The sequence below is a fragment of the Aotus nancymaae genome, unplaced genomic scaffold (genome assembly GCF_030222135.1).
Source record: "Aotus nancymaae isolate 86718 unplaced genomic scaffold, 86718_ANA_hifiasm-v0.15.2.pri h1tg000092l, whole genome shotgun sequence".
Taxonomy (NCBI): Eukaryota; Metazoa; Chordata; class Mammalia; order Primates; family Aotidae; genus Aotus; species Aotus nancymaae.
This window is the reverse complement of record NW_026988507.1, coordinates 8,692,990-8,713,412: the sequence shown is the minus strand read 5'-3', so window position 1 is coordinate 8,713,412 and position 20,423 is coordinate 8,692,990. Positions and strand designations below refer to the sequence as shown.

Here is a 20,423-nt window from a genome sequence, read left to right as displayed (position 1 = left end):
CTTCAATCAGTGCCTACATGTTGCCTTTCCTCTGCCTTTCCACCTGTTCCCTCTCACCTTTTCTAGGTTTGTACTCTGTCTCCTTTCAGCACCTTCAGCCTCTTCTTTCTTGAACTCATTCCTTTTAGAAAACAAACTGACCCTTCCTTTGATCCTACAGTCTCCTAGAATTATCACTTTACCTCTCTCTTCTTGCCATTACAAACTTCTTTAAAGGCTAGTCTTCGTCTGCTTCCTCCACTTCATTATTTGACCCATTTCTCATTTAACTCTGTGCAGCCCCCTCTGCCTTACTCTTAAGTAGCTCTCTCAAAAAATGACTGATGTGTTCCGATCAATAAACCCACCTCTCCCCACATAGCTCCCCTGCGTAGACGTCTCAGTCTCTCTTGACCCTACTGACAAGTCCCTGTTTTGAAATTACATTTCTGCAGATTTGTAACTCCCTTGCCTATTGTCTTTATTCTCTTGATCCTTCCTCTTTTGATTTTGTTTTAATCCAGGGATATCCAGAAGCTCAGTTCTTGACCGTTTTTCTTTCTTGTATCTTTTTCTTTGAATATCAACTCACTGCCTCAGTTTTAAATACATATTAGTGATCTTCCATATCCATATCATTATCTTTCACATCTCTATTCAAAATTTCAACTCCACGAAGAACATCTTTGTTCTGAAAAGCACCTCAATCTCATCATACTCAACTCTGATCTGTTTATATTCACTATTCACAGTAGGTCTTCCTTCTGACTTCCTTTTTATTAATGATGCAGCCTTTAACCCAGACACCCAGTCTTGCAAATGCACTCACCATTGATTTCTTCCTATCACTTCCCAATCATCTGGCAAAACCTCTTGTTCCTACCTCTGTAGCATTTTTCTCATTTATTGCATACACCTCTTTTCGATACCCTGTTCAAAGCTGTTCACACGCCACTATAAAACATTAGTACTTTTTATCATTCCTAAAGTTATTAGACTACTATTTGTTTCTTTTTATATTTCTTTTGAGACAGAATCTTGCTCTGTCACCCAGGCTGGATCTCAGCTCACTGCAACCTCTGCCTCCTGGATTCAAGCGATTCTTCTGCCTCAGCCTCCTGAGTAGCTGGGATTATTCACCACCACACCCAGCTAATTTTTGTAGTTTGAGTAAAGACAGGATTTCACCATATTGGTCAGGCTGGTCTCAAACTCGTGACCTCAGATGATCCACCTGCCTTGGCCTCCCAAAGTGCTGGAATTACAGGCGAGAACCACCATGTCCAGTCTATTTGTTTCTTTTTGTTCAGGACACTTGAGATGATAAAATAAATGCTGGCACTCTCTTACATGAAAGGCTTTAATAACTCTTCATTACCCACTGCAGAAAGAACGAATACAGACCCTCAAAACTGTTCACCTCATAGTCAAGTTCATCTCTCCTGAGGGATTCCACATTTTGTCCTCAGACTAAATTAAATGTCACCTCCTTAATGCTCCTGTTGTTTCTTAAGTCTGCAACTTGTTTCTCCACTGTTTCTTCCACTAACAACTTTTCTTACTCAGCCTCTCCATTTCTGCCAGCTAAATATATCCCGCCTTGTGATATTTTTCTGAAAAAGTATAAAGCATTACCAACAATGAAATACACGTACATGTATCATATATTTATAAGTAAACAATATATAAAACAGGTCTCTCAACCAACTAATACTACACAGTGATTCGTATGCTAGATCTCTACTGAGAATTCTGTTTTAATGATTTATTTATTTAATTATTTAAGATGAGCAGAGTACTCACATGTATCAATAAATACTTGTTGAATAAATAGATGAACTTAACTGATTGTTTTTAATTAGAGTCTCTTGCCTCATTATCTTATTTCTTGGGCCTGACAGCATTATCAATTTTGCTTTTATTTGTAATTTTATTCTCACTGATTTGTACACCATACCATATGCTATATGTATGGAAATCGTTAAATGAATTTATCATTAAAGCAGAAAAAGAAGTCAATGCACACATAACTTGTCTTCATATTGCTAACTAGTATTAGAAGAGAGTAGTGTATATCTGTTCATTATATGGCAGAAATTATGAAATATATCCTCAGTCAAATGAGCTGTGTGTCACAGGTACTGATCAGATTATCTGGTCCTTCAGTGAATTTGTGTTGGTTTTCATTATTATAGTAAAACTCTATTAGAAACTGAATTAGTCCATTTTCGCATTCTACAAAGATACTACCTGAGACTGGGTAATTTATGAAGAAAAATGGTTTAATTGACTCACAGTTCCACATGGCTGGGGAGGCCTCAGGAGACTTACAGTCATGTTGGAAGGTGAAGGGGAAGCAAGAACATTCTTCACATGGTAACAGGAGAGAGAGAGAGAGAGAGAGAGAGAGAGAGAGAGAAAGAGAGAGAGAGAGAGAGAGTGATCAGATCCCCTAAGAATGCACTTACTGTCAGAACCGCACTGGGGAAACAGCCCCCATGATCCAATCACCTTCCACCAGGTCCCTCCCTCGACACATGGAGATTGCAGTTCGAGATAAGATTTGGGTAGAGATACAGAGCCAGACCATATCAAAAGCCATTACTAATGTCCCAATTTTATAAATCTATATATACATTATGTGTATGTGTGTGTGTGCACACACATATGTGCACACAATGGAAATTTCTTTTGTCAATATGACATTTATCCAAGACACCTGCAAGATGATCAGCCAAACTTCTGTTCTCCAGTATCTTCCTTCCTTTTACATATGCTGATTCTGATTTTACATGGGTCTTACCTTCTGATAAGCTCTGTTCAACAACTCCTTTTTGTTGGTTAAAAATTGACAACATAAACATAGATTCAACTCTGGGTTCTGTTTCTTGATTGTTGATTTTTTTGTACTCCTCAGGAGTAATTTCAGTTAGATAAATCTTTAACCTTCATTCTACCAGGACAGTTTTCCCAAAATTTTGCCTCATCTCTGAAATCTCATACCTTTAACCTTTTATGCATCACATTGTCCTATAACAGGCATACTGCCATGAAAATCTTGCCCCAACGTCTGGTGTTAGTTCCATATTCCTGACTCTTTCCCCAAAACAGAAGTTTTCTGTTTATTTTGCCATTGGACTCGTATTCCCCAGTGGTTAAAAAGTTTATGTGAATTTACCATCCTTTGCCATTGTGATTTTTGAACAAGTTAGTCATTATAACCCTTCCAAATCATTCAGAAAGTGATAAGACTATGGGGAGCTGGGGTAGGAAAAATAGTTAATAGGTGAGGAACAGTTATTTCAGTTAATCAGTCCTATCAGCAGCACCATGAGGCAGAAGCTATTTACTCCATCTTACAAATGCAGAAACACACTCAGAGTTAAACATAGTCTTGTAGTTTATATTGTAGAGCTGGAATTTAAGCCCATAACTGTATTATTCCGAAGCTCATATGGCTCCATTACTCTTGCTGTGTTGGGAAGTTCCTCATATTCTGGAAATGCCTGTTCTCTAAAAATTAATAAGTGCTGTCCATCTTGTGTCTGGTTTCCTGCAAGCCCTACTCTGCTTTGTGAAAAAATATTTATCGCTTGATAAGGAATTAGCTTAACCTACTTATGTAATATTTGTTTGCCACGCAGTTGCCATCATAACCCAGTTAAAATGCAAACCTCCTCTTAGAGTTAATGTTTCTTTTTTATTTATTTATTTTTTTTTTTGAGATGAAGTCTCACTTTGTTGGAGTGCAGTGGCATGATCTCAGCTCACTGCAACCTCCATCTCCCAGATTCAAATGATTCTCCTGCCTCAGCCTCCTGAGTAGCTGGGACTACAGGCACATGCCACCGTGCCCAGCTATTTTTGGTATTTTTAGTAGAGAAGGGGTTTCACCATGTTGGCCAGGATGGTCTTAATCTTTTGACCTCATGATCCACCTGCCTCGGCCTCCCGAAGTGCTGGGATTATAGGCGTGAGCCACTGCACCCGGCCAAGAGTTAATATTTCTGAAGTAAGCAGGGATTTTGCTTCAAGGGCTCTTTAGCGCTATATAATCACACCATGCATATAATTAGTCTGATTATATAAATCTGTCCTTATGTTGGATTTGTTCTCCTTCAAGGTAGTTGAAGCTATCTTGACCTGTTACTTAGTTCAGTAAGTTGAGTTTTTTATACTAACTATAATTTAAATATATTTGCTTAATACATGAACTCAGAATTATTTACTTTGAGTCTTAGTCATGCTAAGCTATACTGGGGAAGCAAACAATCCTCAAATCCTTAACAGCGTAATGAAGAAAAGGTGAATTTTTCCTTCGTAAAGAGTTACATGCAGGTCAGGAAGCTCCTCTGAGTGACTTTACCCTAGATAGTTAGTCAGGGATCTAGGCTGTTTCCATTATGTGACTTCACTGGTGACTTTTGCTTAGAGGCCTGGGGTGAGTGGAGAGAGAGGCTGAGAGCAGCAGATTTAAGAGGCTAGGCCTGACGATGCTCTTCACTTTTGCCCGTATCTAGTTGACCACAGCTTGTCATATCACCCCACTTAGATACAAAGACATTGGCAAGCATTGTCTTCTGGGGATGGAAAAAGAAAATAGGTCAGTTGATATATCACACAGACCCTGCCACAATTAGGAAGATGGCATGGATCAAAACTACATTTCACAACATATGACTGAAAAAAAAAACTTTCAGTAACAGGCTTTTTAATAGATTAAAAGAGAAAAATAAAAGGATCAATTTTAAATACACCAGACAGTGCAAATGATTGTACTGCTTTGTTTTTAAAACTTAAAACATTAGGTTGGTACACAAACACACACATTCAAACAAAATTAAAAATGAAAGGCCTAAAAATAAAGTTAACTTTCTAACACGAGTGAGGAAACAAGCTGGTAAGAAGGTAGCCTAGAAGCTGGGCATTATCTGGTATGGAAGGTGGAAGTATAGCCGAGGAGTAGGAGGAAAGCTCAGCCCTTCCTACACACTGGAACAGAGAAAATTCTAAGATACAGGCCCAGGAAACAATCCAATGGCCCAGGAACAACTGGACACTTTTTTCTTACAAGTAATTATCTGTTATATGTCAGATGGGGTTCCTGTACAGAATTTCCACACCAATGCATGAAGGAGAGGTCTTTAAACATTATTGTGTTTTTCTCCAAGCATCTATGAAAGTAAGACTTCAAGTCTAAAGACTACTGTCTCCCGTGTTGTAAAATAAAGCCAGAAAAAAAATTATGTCCACATTCACACTTGAGTCGGAGGATTCATGTTCATTCAACTTAAGCAAACAACTGGAAAGCATTTCATCAGGAGTTAAGCAAATACTGCGTAGTTGATCTAATTCAGTCAACAGCAATTGCAGATTTTTAATGGGTCTTCTTTAACCTACTAAAGCTTATCAAAATATAGTGGACTCAGTATTAATGAGATGATTTCCCATAATGCACAACTTACCAAGCAAAATCCATCCACTCTTCTAACATATATGATTTCTCTTTTGATTTCCAGTATCTCTAGACACCAAGTTCAACCTGTCCAGAGGTTAGTTTGCTTATGGTTTCATGAAAAGCAGAAAGTAGTGATGATAAAGCACTTAGGGCAGTTGAGATGAAAATGCATAAAGTGTCAGAGCAACAGGAAATTGTAGTTTCATGTTAGAATTCTTAAAATTGTTTTGTTAGTTGTTTTTGTTAACTTCTTCTTAGTTAAGCTGAGGTGGACCCCAAAATCTAATGACTAAATCCAGTGGAAAAGTATCAGATATATCCAAGAAAGATCCTGTTACCCACTAAAGAGCATTTAATTCTCTTTGCCTGTCACCAACAGCTGGGCCAATCACTGACCCACCAGTGGATGGGGAGGTCTTCATGACCAACCCATAGCTGATCCTAGAAGCTAAATCCCAGCCTGTCCCACAGGTCTAGTAAGCATTTAGTCACCTTGACATCCCATAGGTAAGACATGTCTGCTAAACTGCACAAGGAGACATTGACTGATTCAAGGCCACCTCTACCACAGACTCTTCATCATGGCATGCAGGACCAAAGACACTGTGCTACATGAAGTGGGTCCTCATGGGAAGTAGTATATCTTCTTGAAGAAGGCAAGACTTAGAATCAAACCTATTTGGATTTAAATTCCAGCTTCTCTATTCAGTTAACTGTGTGACTTTGACCAAATTGCACAATATTTCGAGCCAGAATTTTTAAATGTGAAAATGACCACACATATCTCATAGGATTTTTGTGAGATGGAAAACACTTTAGGTAAAATAGCTGTTCATAAATGTTATGTTAATGCTTTAGTAGAGTTGGAGTTTCACCTCTGTTACCCTAGTCAGAGTAACAGGTCATGATAGCTTCTAAAGACCAATTTTGTATAAAGACATATAGCAACATTGTCTGGCATAATTGAATGAATATTCAGTAATGTCAGTATAAAAATTGTTAAGTTCCTCTATACACCATCCAAATTTTCATCAGATCATGTGTTTAACCATACACATACGCAATATTTGTTTGGAACGAAGGGAGAGCAAATCCAACATGAGTACGGCTTTATATAATCAGACTAAGTGTATGTATGGTGTGATCATATAGAGCTAAAGATCCTTTTCAAATTAGTAACAGATCCCATAATCTTCATAATCATGAAAGTAATCATACCAGAAATTATAATGATGTGAGGCATTCAAGAAATTGTCTAGTTTAACACCTTGCATGTAGACTTAGGAGAGAGAAATGGATGCACACAAATGAGTTTTCTGTGGGATGTATAAAATGCATATTCCCAGGCCCCACCTCAGATTTACTATGAATAACTCAGATGCCCTGGGAATCGAGCTTGTGTACTTGCAACTTGAAAAAGCTTCCCAGCTGATTCCTACACACACCCATAATTAAGTGCCATGGATCTAGAAGCCAGCACAAGCTATGGTGAATAGGAATTTCTCAGCAAACATTTACAGAACTTGGATGGTCCATGTTGTGGCTCAGTTTCCACCTCCCATAACCATATATCTGTTTTCTGTCCTCCCTGGCTGCCAGTTACTATGACACCAACTGTTTTTATCTTAAAGGAATTCAACTGCTCCTGGAGAAAAATTAATATTTCAAAGTAACCATCTAGACACTGCCAAAACCTAGACAAAGGAAGAATATGACTGCCTGCTTTTTGCAATCTCTTCACAATACTAGAATTTAGATACTTCAACAAGGTTATATTACATGCTATTACATATTAGCTAGTATTCATTGAACACGTACATGCTGCAGGCACTAAGTAAAGTTCATGTTCATAAAACCTCTTTTTCATGTTCATAAAACCTCTTTGTGGTAGGTACTATGAATAGCCCTGTTCCACAGTGAGGAAACTGAGGCATTTCAACATGACTCAATGTATAACTTGTTCAAATCCATAGAACAACTTTTTTAGAAAAAGGTTCAAATATACTTCTAGATGACATCAATGTCTAAAAAGCATCTGAATACATGCTCATTCTGATAATAATGGTGTCCTGGGCCAGAATTTGTATGCAATTAAACATTTTGTATTATCAGTTTCACAGAAATTAATGCATATTAGCATGTCAATTTTGTAGTGCTAATATTTTAGATCACCATATGAGGGCCATTTTCATGATGGAAAAAAGTGGTAATGGAATGAGGTAGGTCTGAAGATGAAAGAACCACAACAGATAAGGGATTTTCTAGGACCCTGAAGGTAGAAAAAACTTCAGGTTCTGACCACCTTATTAAAATAACTCATCTTACTGTACATGGTGACTCACACCTGTAATCCCAGCACTTTGGAAGGCCAGTGGGCAGATCACTTGAGGTCAAGAGTTTGAGACATGCCCAGCCAAAATGGTGCAACCCTGTCTCTACTAAAAATAGAAAAATTAGCTGGGCATGATGGCAGGCGCCTATAATCCCAGCTACTCGGGAGGCTGAGGCAGGAGAATAGCTTCAACCCGGGAGGCGAAGGTTGCAGTGAGCCGAGATCGCACCACTGCACTCCAGCCTGGGCAACAGAGCAAGACTCTGTCTCAAACAACAACCACCACCACCACCACCACAACAACAAAAACTGATCTCTTTACTTTTTATCCCCTTACCTGCCTTACTTTTTTTGATTTATATGTACTTGGTTTTATATATATACGCATGCATATAAGCAGGCAGGGAATAAAGCAGTCGGGAAAGCACATTCTAGGCTCTAGAATATTTAAGAAAGATGATCTAGTTACTCCCTATTAAACCACCCTGTGTTAATTCCTTGTATGGACCCTATTACTGTCTGGATGTTTTATATACTCATTGTGTTTGTTTACTTATGGTTTATTCTCACAATAAAGTTTGCTCTATGAGATCTGGGACCTTTATATTTCTTGACTACCATTTTAATGACTGAATAGATGATCAGAACCCAAGGATAAGAGAGGAACGAACACATAGTACCAGACAGAATTGTCCACATTCTCAAAAAAGATAGAAATGTACCAAAAAGACAGAGTCATATTAGCAGAGTTGTAACCTCTGCTCTTGAAGCAGAAATTTCTGTTTTGTGTTCTGTTTTGTGTACATGCACATGTGTGTGCATGTGTATATGTGTGTGTGTATGATAGCAGGAGCGAGAGTGAGAGGGGCTGTGACCAGGGAAGCAGGGGCAAGATGGGCTTATAAATGTGTGTCTGTAGGCAGAGAAGAGCAAGAAATCAAATGCTCGTAAGCGACTGAGAGCAGATGACATCCTGAACCTAGGAGAGTTGCATAGAAGAGCATGAGAGGAAGGAAGGAAAGACTGAGGAGTCCAGATTGACAGGGGCTTGTCACTAGGTGTAGGAAGGGGGAAGAGCAAAGGCAAATGCTCAAACCTCAAACTTGAGCACCGGGGAATAGTCAGGCCATTCTGTGATGTGATCATGTAGAGCGGTTATCGGGGAAGAGAACCGTGAGTTAAGTTTTGGTAAGTAGAATTTAATATCGTTTGAATAGTCCCAATGGAAATATCAGTAATCGGCGAATTGATGGGCCTGAAATTAAGAGGGAATTAAGTCAGAGATTTATATTTGAGAGTCATTAGTAAACCTTTACCTTCACTTTTCTTAAACCTCCAAATTTACCTTTGTTAAATAGCTGTTGATTATTTCTTAAAACAGAGACATAAAATGACTGCCCTAATAGCAACCCATATATTCCCTACCATAATAAATACCAAGAAGGAAAAATATTCTACAGTTATCAGTACATATTCATTGTAGCAATACCCCATCACCACTGGAGTGGAGTAAGGTTATGAAATTGCTTAGGTTTTATTCAATCTATTTTATGCAGCCAGGCTTGAGGACACAACATGGAACCTGGAAGGCTAATTTTAGACTATGATTCTGGTCTTCAGGGGAATCCTCACATCTCAGTGTGCTATGAGCATCAGCAGAATTCCTTCTTCTGGCCCTCTAGGAATTTGTTGTAATGATGGCTGTCTCTGAGTGACAGGCAACGGAAAGTTCTGGTTAAGTATTAGATGCAGATTGTTGGGGTTTGAATCCTGGCTCCCTCATTTACTACTCATGTGACCTATTTACTGCCCATGTGAAGAGCAGATATTAATAGTGCACACCTCAGAATGTTAATGTGGGGATTAAATAAAATTAATGCCATATAGTGCTGGAACAATGGCATACAAAATGTAATAAATAAGTGTTAGCCCTTGTTTTTTAAAATGTCTAGGTATTATCACTAGGCTGTACTCATAACACTATTCAATGAATACTGGTTGAATGAAAGTATGTACTGAGTTTTGCTAGACCGCTTCTGCAGAACTAAAAATAATGATAGTAGCCTTCAGTGGAAATCCTACATACTAACTGTGATGTTGCCGAACGGTGTGACATTATCCAAATGTGGTACCTTGGTCTCTATATGATCAAAGCAAGAAAGCCAACTTTATACTGGGCTTGTTTAGTAGTCGTGAATAGACCTCACAGAAATGTCACTGGACACCCTGTTTTATGATTGCGTGAAATCTTCTTCAGATGTCATTATTGGTTTCTGGTACACTTAGGTCTGCCTTATTTACACATTGTGCATTGAAAGAAATAAATAGAACATCAGAATTATTACTCTGAATGTATTACATTCTTTACATAGAAAAGAAAGAGGGGTGTGTGTGTGTGTATGTGTGCGCACATCACATTTACACAGTGAGTACTTCTGTGCAACACAACTGGCAAAGCACATTTGAATCATACAGTACTCGTTTATAGACCTGTCACAGATGTTTCTCTTTCGTAAACTTTCAAATTTATGTTTATGGAATTGAATCAAATTAAAATGGTTTATGCTCATGGCCTTTCAGTATTTTAACTTAATATTCTTGAATATTAAGAATATTCTTTAATACTCTTGCGGCAATCCTATGGGGGAAAATGTCATATAGCACTTAGTCATTGCTAATGTGCGTTACAAACATAAATTTATGTCACTTTTCCCAACTCAGGTATGCTGTCATCTCCCAATTAAACTCACTTATTCAATATATGTTAATGGAAGGCACAGAATGTGAAAGGCACAATGCTAGGAGTTTCGGGGGCTCAAAGATCAGTCATATGTTAATGTTGCTCTTATATGTCCTATAGTCCAATAAGAGAGGTAAAGCATGCATCTAAAAATGATGTGAAGGAAAAGTAATTTGTGCCTTCAAATAGGTAGGGATAAAATGCACAGAGAATTCAGAAGTTGAAGAAGTTACAGTTGATGAGACCCAAGAAAGAAGCAGCATTTAAACTGGACAATGATGTGGATAGCTTAATTCGTGGGGTTTCCAAAGAATAAGCAGAATGAGGTAACATCTGGAGCACAGGTAGGGAGATGTAGACGTGAACACGGCAGTTCAGCTTGGCTGGAGCACAGGTAGGGAGATGTAGACGTGTACACAGCAGTTCAGCTTGGCTGGAGCCTGAAAAAAAGAATCATGCATTAAAATGACCAGTTTGTGCAGGACTAAGGAATTTCAGGATTTAAAACTTTCAGTGCCAAACCCAACAAAGTCCCAGGCACATGAAGATAAGTTGGTCGCCCTAGTGCGTGTTCAGGTACAGCTCCTAATTACTGATTATTGTGGGACATTAGCTGATTAAAGATATTGAGCTGTGACATTCAAAAAATTTTGGCATTTTAGTACATAAAGTTTACATTTTTAATCACAAGCGACTTCCCTTATTTTAAGCTACATCTGTCTTTGAAAATTTATCCTCTTTCGTTTTCTTTAATTTCAGCACTTTCAAGTGCTATCCGCTATTTCCTCAATCATTGAGTAAAGGCATGTTGGTATAGCTCTAGCTTCCTCTGCAAGAGAGACGGCTGGGGATGTTAGACATTGAATTCCACCACAGGATTTGTCACTGGAAAACTGAGTTCAGATTTCTTTACTCAGGTTGACCTTCCACAAGTCATGGTCTCTCTGGGCCTCAGGTTCTTTGTCTTTATGACTATATATAAGGTATTTAACTGTAGAAAATGTTAGGCAGGCCGAGCGCGGTGGCTCACGCCTGTAATCCCAGCAACGTTGGGAGGCCGAGGCGGGTGGATCACGAGGTCAAGAGATCGAGACCATCCTGGTCAACATGGTGAAACCCCGTCTCTACTAATACAAAAAATTAGCTGGGCATGGTGGCGCATGCCTGTAATCCCAGCTACTCAGGAGGCTGAGGCAGGAGAATTGCCTGAACCCAGGAGGCGGAGGTTGCGGTGAGCCGAGATCGCGCCATTGCACTCCAGCCTGGGTAACAAGAGCGAAACTCCGTCTCAAAAAAAAAAAAAAGGAAATGTTAGGCAGCTATGTGTCCACTAATATTCAAAAGCACGTAAGTATCTCCTGAAACGAATGCTGGATTGGGACTAGAAATTTTTAAGCCACATGTCAAAATAGGTGGCGGGCAGAGTTGAAAGTTCTGCATGTAACAGTGGCAAGGATAAAGAGAGGGTAATCGAGCAGAGTTACGTTCGGAACTTCCACACTGGCAGAGGAAAAGAACACTGGAGTCATTGCGAAAGGCAAAAGTACGCCATCGTCTGACATGTGTGACAGCTGTCACAGGCTCAGTGGGACTGGTGATTCAGAACAGTCCCCTTCAGATTTCCTATTCCTCTGTTGGTAAGGGGCACAATTATGTACTACGTTGGCCGCCAGGGATGAGACACAGGCACAGCCTCTTTTGATAAATTAGTCTTTTAAAAGTTTTACTGTTAAATATAGCAAAAATATAGAAAACACCAATAACAAATGTCAGTTTAATGAATCCTAATGTGACCACCTAGGAAAATGGCTGACCCCATCAGGAGTTAGAACTCTGTTGGCAATGCTGAAACTTTCTGGTGTCCCTTCCTAAAGAGTAACACCATCCTGACTTCTTCAGTAATCGTTTTCCTACTTTTATTTAGAATTTTATCAACCAAATGACGTGTATATGTAAAAATTTAGAGTGCTGACTTTTTATCATTATTAAAGTCTCTTGAAATCTATAGACTTCCTCTTCACCTTTTCTCTCCCTTTCTCTTTATCTCTCTGAAACTGGAATATGTACCTGTCTATGTAGCGTTGCTCACAGTCTGAATTTAGCCGATTGCATCCCCATGGTGTAGCTTACTCTGCTCCTCTGTCCTCTGCATTCTCTGACATTTGCTCACACTTATAAAGGCTAATTTAAGGGCCATGTGAGTTTCCTCTCTCAGATGGCACATAACGTACATGTGTCATGTGTGTGTGTGAGTGTGTCATGCTAGACGCCATTCATTCACAGTACTTAGATCCATGAATGAATGAAGGGCTGCTGCATGACAGTCTATCATTTATTCTTCAGCTATTATCCAGAATAATTCTGTGAAGAGAAACTCCCTCTCGTCTACTCTTAGCTACTCAGTAATACAGTTTATACAGAAAAAGCAAGAAATATGTTGGATTCCTTCCTTTCACTTGCCAGTTTAGCCTCTTACACATCAGTCTAGATCTTGACAAATGTGTCCTATTTTGAATGCCAATGCATTTGTGTGCAGTAAACTCACACAAGTTAAAGGCATTTAAAATAAGTAACTATATCTTGAAATACACACATGACGTATGTTTTTACATTTTGATGAGTTTATTTTCTAAGGATACTTGAAAAGATAGTCCTTCATTCCCTATTTATTTTTTTTATCCCATATTATTATTGCCCAAGACAGATAATATCTGCTCTATTTGCATTTTCAAGGCAGTGTTCAAATAAATGGTTTCGTCCCTATCTACTTCAAACTTTATGCTCCAATGCAAGATTTAGCCACTTAGTTACTGGAAAACAACCCTCATATTCTAATGAAATTTATAGAACTCTGGAATAATTTATCTCCCTTTCCCAAGTCACTCTTCAGTTCTATGGGATGAGTTCATTAGTAGCAGAAGGTGGTATCTCTCCAGGGTAAATGGGCCAAGGGCAGCATTTGATACATGAGTGGAAAAGCTGCTCTTGCTTTCTGAGATAGAAACACAAGAAACGAGGGACTAGGAATGAATAAAGGAAACAGCAAGGAGGAGCTGCTGAAGGATGAGCTTCTATTTGAAATTGCTTACTTCCCTAGACCATTGATTCTTTACTTTTGATAAGTAAGAATTTTTTTTTTTTTAATTGAAATGGAGTTTTGCTCTTTTGCCCAGGCTAGAATGCAGTGATGCGATCTCGGTTCACTGCAACTTCCGTCTTCCAGTTTTAAGCATTCTCCTGCCTCAGCCTCTTGAGTAGCTGGGATTACAGGCACCTACCACCACACCTGTCTAGTGCTTGTATTTTTAGTAGAGATGGGGTTAGACCATGTTGGGCAGGCTGGTCTTGAACTTCTGACCTTGTGATCCACCCATCTCAACCTCCCAAAGTGCTGGGATTACAGACGTGAGCTACCATGCCTGGCCACGAAAATATTTTTAAAGCTATGATCTTTTAATTGTTCTTTAAATCCAAACTGCATTGAAAGAGAAGAAAGTTCCAATAAGAAACAGCTTTGATAATTAAGTTTCTTACTTAGCTTTCAAAACCTATCACACAAAAGAGTTTTGTCAGTGGAGAAAGCAGACATTTTCACTGATAGATGGATGAGCCATCCTTGCCTTACTACACTCTAACTCCTTGATCTGACTTTTTAAAAAATATAGAATATGAACATCTGAGAATCAGTAATTCTTTCACAACTCAGCAATGTAGAATCCTTCAAAGAAATAGTCAATGTTTGCTTTAAAGATGTGAACTCTAGCATGAGAACACTTCATGGGAAGTGATACAGAGGCTTAGAGAAATTAAAACTTTTGAAAGTGTCAGACATTTATATTTTACAGCTGCACCTGAGGAGAAGGAGATTGCTTATGTTTGTGGCTACCATTAATTTTGTTTGTTTGTTTGTTTTTGGTTTTTTGGAGATGGAGCCTCGCTCTGTCACCCAGGCTGGAGTGCAGTGGCACAATCTCAGCTCACTGCAACCTCTGCCTCCCAGGTTCAAGCAATTCTCCTGCCTCAGCCTGCTGAGTAGCTGGGACTACAGTCACGTGCCACCACACCCAGCTAGTTTTTGTACTTTTTAGTAGAGACAGATTTTCACCATATTGGCTAGGCTGGTCTCGAACTCTTGATGTTGTGATCCACCAGTCTCAGCTTCCCAAAGTACTGAGATTACAGGCGTTAGCCACCATGCCTGGCCCACCATTAATTTTTATAAAGGCCACTCAAATACCTTTTGAAAACATTCTTTCCATAAAGGAATCAAGTTCTAAAATTAATATCTCCTACAAGTGGTTTCTAATTTGCAGGAAGTCCTGGTGAACTTTTCTCACACAGACTGTTCCCAATTATGATGCCACTTTCATGTAGGTCTCTCAGCTTGGCTTTCATCCAAGCTGTTAGGTGAAATTAGGCCCAGAAAATCGGATTATTACATCCCATGGGAAACAACTGATAAGCAGCAGATGATTGTTCATCTCCTTGCTACTTGCTGGTGTTGAGGTGTTGCTAGTTGCAAAGCCAATTTGTTAACAATTAGTGCTCATTAGAATCATTTCCTGTTATCGATTCTAAACATTTGACAAGGCACTTTTAGGAAACTGGACCCCAAAAAGTAGCTATACGTCAGTGATGAGCAATTAAAAATCTCAATATCCAATGTAATTCCTAACCAAAGTCATCACTTTCCAAGTAATTATTTTTGCTTTGGAACCCACCTGCTATCCTGTCCAGTTTAAAGATGTGCTGGAACAAGGACATACTTCTTAATTAGCAGAGGTTGTAGATAAGTCAGTGTGGGAACAAAAGGAATTTTCTTTTATTATTTGCTTTAGCTGTTTGTAGTATATCTTTAAGGGAAAAATACTGCCAGCTTGCAATACAACACATACATTTGCAAAAGTGTAAAATTAAATGCATTACTTCTGTTATCTAAACATCTAAGATTAGTTTTTAAGTCTCTGTTCACCTTTGATCATTATGAACTCTAAATATAGAATTATATATGGAGTCATTGTGCATTACATTCAAGTTTAAATATTGCCAGTATCAGCTTTCTAAAATGTTATATATGACTTTAATAAAATTAGCATAAATACTATAGGCATATGAAATTTTTCTTAGAAAAGGCGTTGTATTGATCTACTTTGTGAATATAGCTCTACATGCATTATATGCTACAAATATATAGTCAATAGATGGGCCCTGGTTATCTAATTAAAATATTAATTATCTGTACATGTATCATCTGCTAATACTTGCTAAATGTTCTTTAGAATTAAGATAATATCCTTTATTTCCTCCTTAGTAAGTAATGGTCTTTACATATGAACTATTCAGTTATTTTTGTGGTATCAGAATTAAAACTGAATGATGCCCCTGCCTTCTCTTCCTTTTCCATATCACCCCCCATATTTTCCTTTGCTTCTATTTTATAAACGTAAATAATTGTCCCTGCTCATTTTCCCTTAGGTTTAATAATGCTAAAAATATTTCTTCTTGTTGTTGCAGAGCAAACTAAATATATTTCTGTTTCTGAATTTCTTACTCCCATATTAAAAGCTTATATCAATGGAGAAATTAAGTGTATTTTTTTAATGCCCTGTGTGCAACCCCTCTACCCTTAATAAACAGAGATGCTATTGACACAAGTGAATTTTGTTTAACCACACTACATTTGCTTCTTAATTAGTGAATATTCATCTGTCAGCAGCAGCTATGACACCCCTCCCTGCTAACATGTTCTGTCATAAATAATCAATGAGGCACTATTAATATTCATGAGCTGGAATCTGTGTAGTCATGTGCACTGATGCAGAGACGGGGGAGTGTTGCCATGAACTGACTGGAAACTCTGTGTGTGTATCCGTGAGTGCAAGATACTTAGGGAAAGCGAAGAAGAGCATGCTGCTACACACCACTCTGGCTTATGCTTCCAGCTAACAGCGGTTTGTCTGTGTTTCTGGACTGAAGTGACTGATGAAAAACAGTAGTCAAGTCTGGAGGGTGATTCCCTTTCAGTTCACTTGCCTTTCAGTTCTGGGGAATTTAGAAGATTTGCTCTCTCTCTCTGCTTCTTAGAATGGGCTGCAATTTGTGCACTTTTCAGAAAAGAGAGGAACACTACAAACTGCTGTATGAAGTTTCCCAGGTGAGTGCAGGGTCTGATACCAGCAACTAAGAGCCAGGCTTTGTGTTTGAAAGACGGTAAATGAATTCTGGCTAGCTTTATTTTTTCTTATGGTACACTTCAGAATTGAGGGCAGACTTGCTGGTTTGGGGCTTTTTATTTTGGTTTTGGGTGGCAGTTTTCAGCTTTTTTGCCACTCCCCCTTCAGATGACTTCCTGTGGGATTCTTTTTAACATTTTGTGTATCTACTGCCAAGATGTCAGTCACATAACAGGAGTAGCACTGAGATCCATGTCTGTGATATTTTGAGATACCTCTTTCATTTTGGAATACTGTTGACATTTGAAAATCGATTTTATCATTGTCTGCATAAATATTGGGGTTTAATGGGTGTATGATCTCAGTTATTTTCAATAGACAGGAGAGGTTTCCTGCCAAATCTTGTTAGCCAGAGGAAATTATTGGATGAATTGAGAATTTGTGCTTTGGTTTAAGGAGACCTAATAATTTTGTGTTACATGAGGAAAAAAATATATATGCTATGTCCTGGCTGAAAAAGGAGATAAAGAAATTTTCTCACCACTTGTTCTTAGATCCTTTTTATAATGTTTTTTGTTTGTTTAGCACAAGAAATTAATTTTGAGAGCTTATTGCAGTAACTGTAGGTGACCTAGGAAAAAAGGTATAAATTTAGATGTCTCTTTTATGTATATCTGAGGGCTTTTCAGAATAAAAATAAGAAAACTAGATCCTGAGCCTTCATAGTTTTAACAGAATTTTCTTAACTTATCATTTTATTGGGGGCAGTTTCCCCTGGGAGTGTGTGCTCGAGTTCAAATGTCTTATCTAGCAAAATAAAGTTTATTTCTCCCTTCGTCCAGTTTGTCCCAAAGATGACACAGTACTACATTTGTTCTTAGACAAGATTGCTGATGAAAGATCATGCTTGGGATGCCAGTGGCCCATGGCACAGCAGTAGCCAAGTGCCCACTGACTACTGGCTCCCTCAGATCTCCCCCTGACGTGATTCATTTCACAGTGGGCTAATTACAAAGTGGATTTGCTACACATGAAACAGCCTCCTCAGTTGCAATGTTAATGCACATTTTCATGGTAATGTGATCAGAGGCTCATTAGCCAGTTTCCAAAATGATCCTCTGCATTAATTAAATATAAAAATGACTGCTTTATCACCACAGAGAGGAAAAAGAAGATTAACATTGTTAATTACACCAGGGGCAATACCTTTAGCTTTATTTCTTAGTACAAACTTGCAAGGATAGGCTAAAATAATATTCATTTCCTAGATGAGCTCTCGTTCACTTTGACCCATGAAAACAGTCTCTAGGTGGAACACTTTCCTTTAGTTTGGTTGTTAGAGTTTGAGTTCCTGTATTGTTTTTCTTTGAGTGGTAGAGAAGCAGAGGAGTGGATTCATCAATCTTTTTTTTTTTTCCTCCAAATTACTAAATTTATACAAAAGTATAATATGGAGAGAGTGGTAAGTGGCATCCTACCTGATTATGCCTAGGTTAAGCTGTTTATATTCTACTTAAAAATCCAGCAGGATTACTGCAGCCAGAAAGGACCACTGTATTTGCTAAGAAGCAGGAGCCTTTGTTATGGATTTTTAAAATGCTTGTCTGTGAGTTTTGCCTTCAAGTGCTTCCTAAATCTTGAGAAAATGGATAAGCCATGCCCTTTATTGCCTCCACCTGTACTCCTCCATATGTTTATTTTATTTTCTCCTGAGTTGCAGTACTTACGATCTTTAATAAAGGGGGTGGAAAATGAAGTATTAGCTTCCATTTAACTGGCTTTTATTAGATAAGCTAAAACCCCAGCTTAGAGGTCTTGCATGTGTTTTCCAAGGGGAGCCCTCCTACAGTTTGTCCCCAGCTTTGCCTTCTATTTTATTGAGTTAATGGAATAGATAAGATATCAAAGGAAACCAGTGATCGGCTCATATAATACGCTGGAGCCCCGTGTGGTGCTGCAAACTAGTTTCTATTTTTCTTTGGAGGAAAGGCAGCTCAGAGCACACATGAAAGTGAACATGTTCTTAACCAGGTGTTCAGGAGGGCACATAGCTTCTCTCATAAGAGAGGATACTATTTACAAAAGTGACTTGAGATTGGAAGCCTGAGTATTTCTAGCTGTGTATTAAAATAAACTTGCTGGCACATACACTAACACCTGATTGCCCAAATCATATTTATTTATAGAATTGTAATTCTCAGATCATTTGCCTTTTTGTTTCTTTTGTTATTATTCTTTATGAGCTAAGGCAAAATAAAGTGGACCAGGCGATGTGAAAGTTTAAGATTAGCAGCTATTACTAAATATATGACCAACAGCAAAAATGTTTATGATGTTTATGTCTTTATAATAGAATCATTATGATACTGAACTTTTCCACATTTTCTTTCTAGATTTAGTGACCTGATACTATAGGCCACATGGAATGCAGTTTCAGGTTTATAACTGCAGTAAACAAAACCAAATGTGCTTGCTGAGGAGCCTAGTAAAACAATCAGAATGGTGTGCTTAGGTGTGAAACGAGGTCAAGTTTAGATTTTGTTCATTTCTTTGCTCCTCTGGAGGAGCTAAGACTTACAATTGGCACAACAGATGGAATGTCACCTCAAGAAAGTTATTTTTAACTGGGGTTGGGCCAATCAGGCTCCAGTATGCACACAGATGCAAGAATCTAGGGTTTGGGGAGACCCAGTAACCTTCACACCAAGCAGTTTTCACGTGTCTTTACACACCTATTAACTTTTATATGTGCACGGACACAGTTTTCATCTGTAGTGACTTACTTTATTCAAAGTAAGTTATTTATTAACCTCTTATGAATTAATAAGTGGGTAATGGGAACAATGTCCTTCTGTTGACACAGACTGAACTGCCTGATTCTTATTAATTTGATTAAATAGCTACCTGGACCAAGAGAGCTCCAATAGCTTGTTAGGTATTTCTGACCTAATAACAGATTCATTTCTGAGTTAGATTGTATAATAATACTTTAATGACATTTAAGCTTGATTTTTCATGCATAAATCAAATGTAACGTTTTGATTGATTATATGATAGTGATTATCAATGGGATATTCGATATTCAGTGGTGTTCAATAATGTGTTAAAATTGGGAGCAAATATTTAGAAGACCATACTGTTAACAAAAAGCTGTTTATAGGATTTCATTTAAATCTTATATTGTGATATGCAAGATTCTATTCTTATTCTCTTCCCACATCAGGGTAAAGCAATTAATTTGCCTTCAATCTCAGGAAAAACCAGAAGTAGAATAGCACTAGTTCTCAGGCAATGTCACTGCTGTGACTGCTGTTCTCTTCTAAGTGGATACTGCAGCACAGCAGAGAGTCCATTTATTAATTTAAATGGTTTGGCATAGCTAAGAGGTCTCCCTACCACCCACATCTATGAATTAGTAACATAAACTGAAACAGAACCTGTGTTGAAAGTAGCAATATTGGTTGCAGCTAACAGTGAGCACTTAGAATATTCTAGACACTGTGCTAAGCACTTTTCCCTAAGCATCATCTTATTTAATCCTCACAATATACCAAGAAAGAGTTACAGGATCCCTTCCCATAGCTTTCAAATATGCTGAAGTCTCCTCTATTCTACAATGTTTCCTGGATCTCATAGAATCTCCCTTCTCTGGGTCCTGTCCTAGATCTTTCAGAAATTTATTTTGTCTGAAACCATGTAACCCCAACTCGTAATCTCATAACCTTTTCCCCCAAACTTCAT

The 20,423-nt window shown here is 38.3% G+C and overlaps 1 protein-coding gene across 2 annotated transcripts in view; it reads left to right on the top strand.

Annotated features, from left to right (window-relative positions):
• PDZRN4 (PDZ domain containing ring finger 4) overlaps positions 1 to 20,423 on the top strand; it is a 400,259-nt gene that overhangs the window by 238,149 nt on the left and 141,687 nt on the right. The window contains exon 1 of one of the 2 annotated variants that reach the window (XM_012465630.2): positions 16,359 to 16,663. The exons of the other annotated variant lie outside the window; for it this stretch is intronic. Coding sequence (XP_012321053.2) covers positions 16,595 to 16,663 — 69 coding nt within the window. The 5' untranslated portion in view covers positions 16,359 to 16,594. Of the gene's footprint in view, positions 1 to 16,358; positions 16,664 to 20,423 lie in introns of those variants that run through there. 2 annotated transcript variants of the gene reach the window in all.